This window comes from Nestor notabilis, unplaced genomic scaffold (assembly GCF_000696875.1).
Source record: "Nestor notabilis isolate BGI_N333 unplaced genomic scaffold, ASM69687v1 scaffold26580, whole genome shotgun sequence".
Lineage (NCBI taxonomy): Eukaryota > Metazoa > Chordata > Aves > Psittaciformes > Psittacidae > Nestor > Nestor notabilis.
The window spans coordinates 1-585 of record NW_009911052.1 but is presented as its reverse complement, the minus strand read 5'-3'; the positions used below and the strand labels follow the sequence as shown (position 1 = coordinate 585).

At 44.6% G+C, this 585-nt stretch overlaps 1 protein-coding gene across 1 annotated transcript in view; it reads right to left on the bottom strand.

Moving 5' to 3' along the window:
- RDH10 (retinol dehydrogenase 10 (all-trans)) overlaps positions 1–398 on the bottom strand; it is a gene marked incomplete at its 5' end in the record, with an annotated part of 24,565 nt that extends 24,167 nt beyond the window's left edge. The window contains one exon of the mRNA XM_010012892.1: positions 166–398. Coding sequence (XP_010011194.1) covers positions 166–398 — 233 coding nt within the window. The remainder of the gene's footprint in view (positions 1–165) is intronic.
- Between the last annotated feature and the right edge of the window lie 187 nt (positions 399–585).

Genomic DNA, 585 nt, shown 5'->3' with positions numbered 1-585 from the left:
TTCCTGCTAAACAGAAAAGTAAGTTAAAGATAATAAACCCTCAAAGCACTGAGCTTGCAAGTGAGGGAGCAATTGTAAATCTCAAGGAGACAGGAATTAAGCAACAGCAGCCAGTTTCCCAAAATTAACTGACAAAAAGAGCAGCAGAATGGAGTTTATAGTTACCCAGAAGTGTGCATGGCAGTTGACCATCATGGTCCTCTCAATAAGCTCATCAGGACACTCCAGAAGGTGGTGCCCAGAGACCACACCAGCATTGTTAACCAGGACAGACACTTCGCCAACCTCCTTGCGGACCCTCTCAGCTGTTGAGTAGACATTCTCTCTTTTGCCCACATCACAGGTGTATGTGTAAACCTGCAAGTTGCAGTGGGGCAGCGCATCTTTCTCTCCATCTACTAAGGAATACGGACGGGGGGGGGGGGCGAAGGGAGGAGATTAAGTTCTTACTTGTATTATGAATTTGACATTCAAACAAGTAGTCGAGTGGAAACAGAAAATACATTTCCACTACAGTAAAACTTCTATTCGCTTTGGTGTTGCCACAGTACACAAGGACTTGTCTATTTACTATTGCTGCCAAAG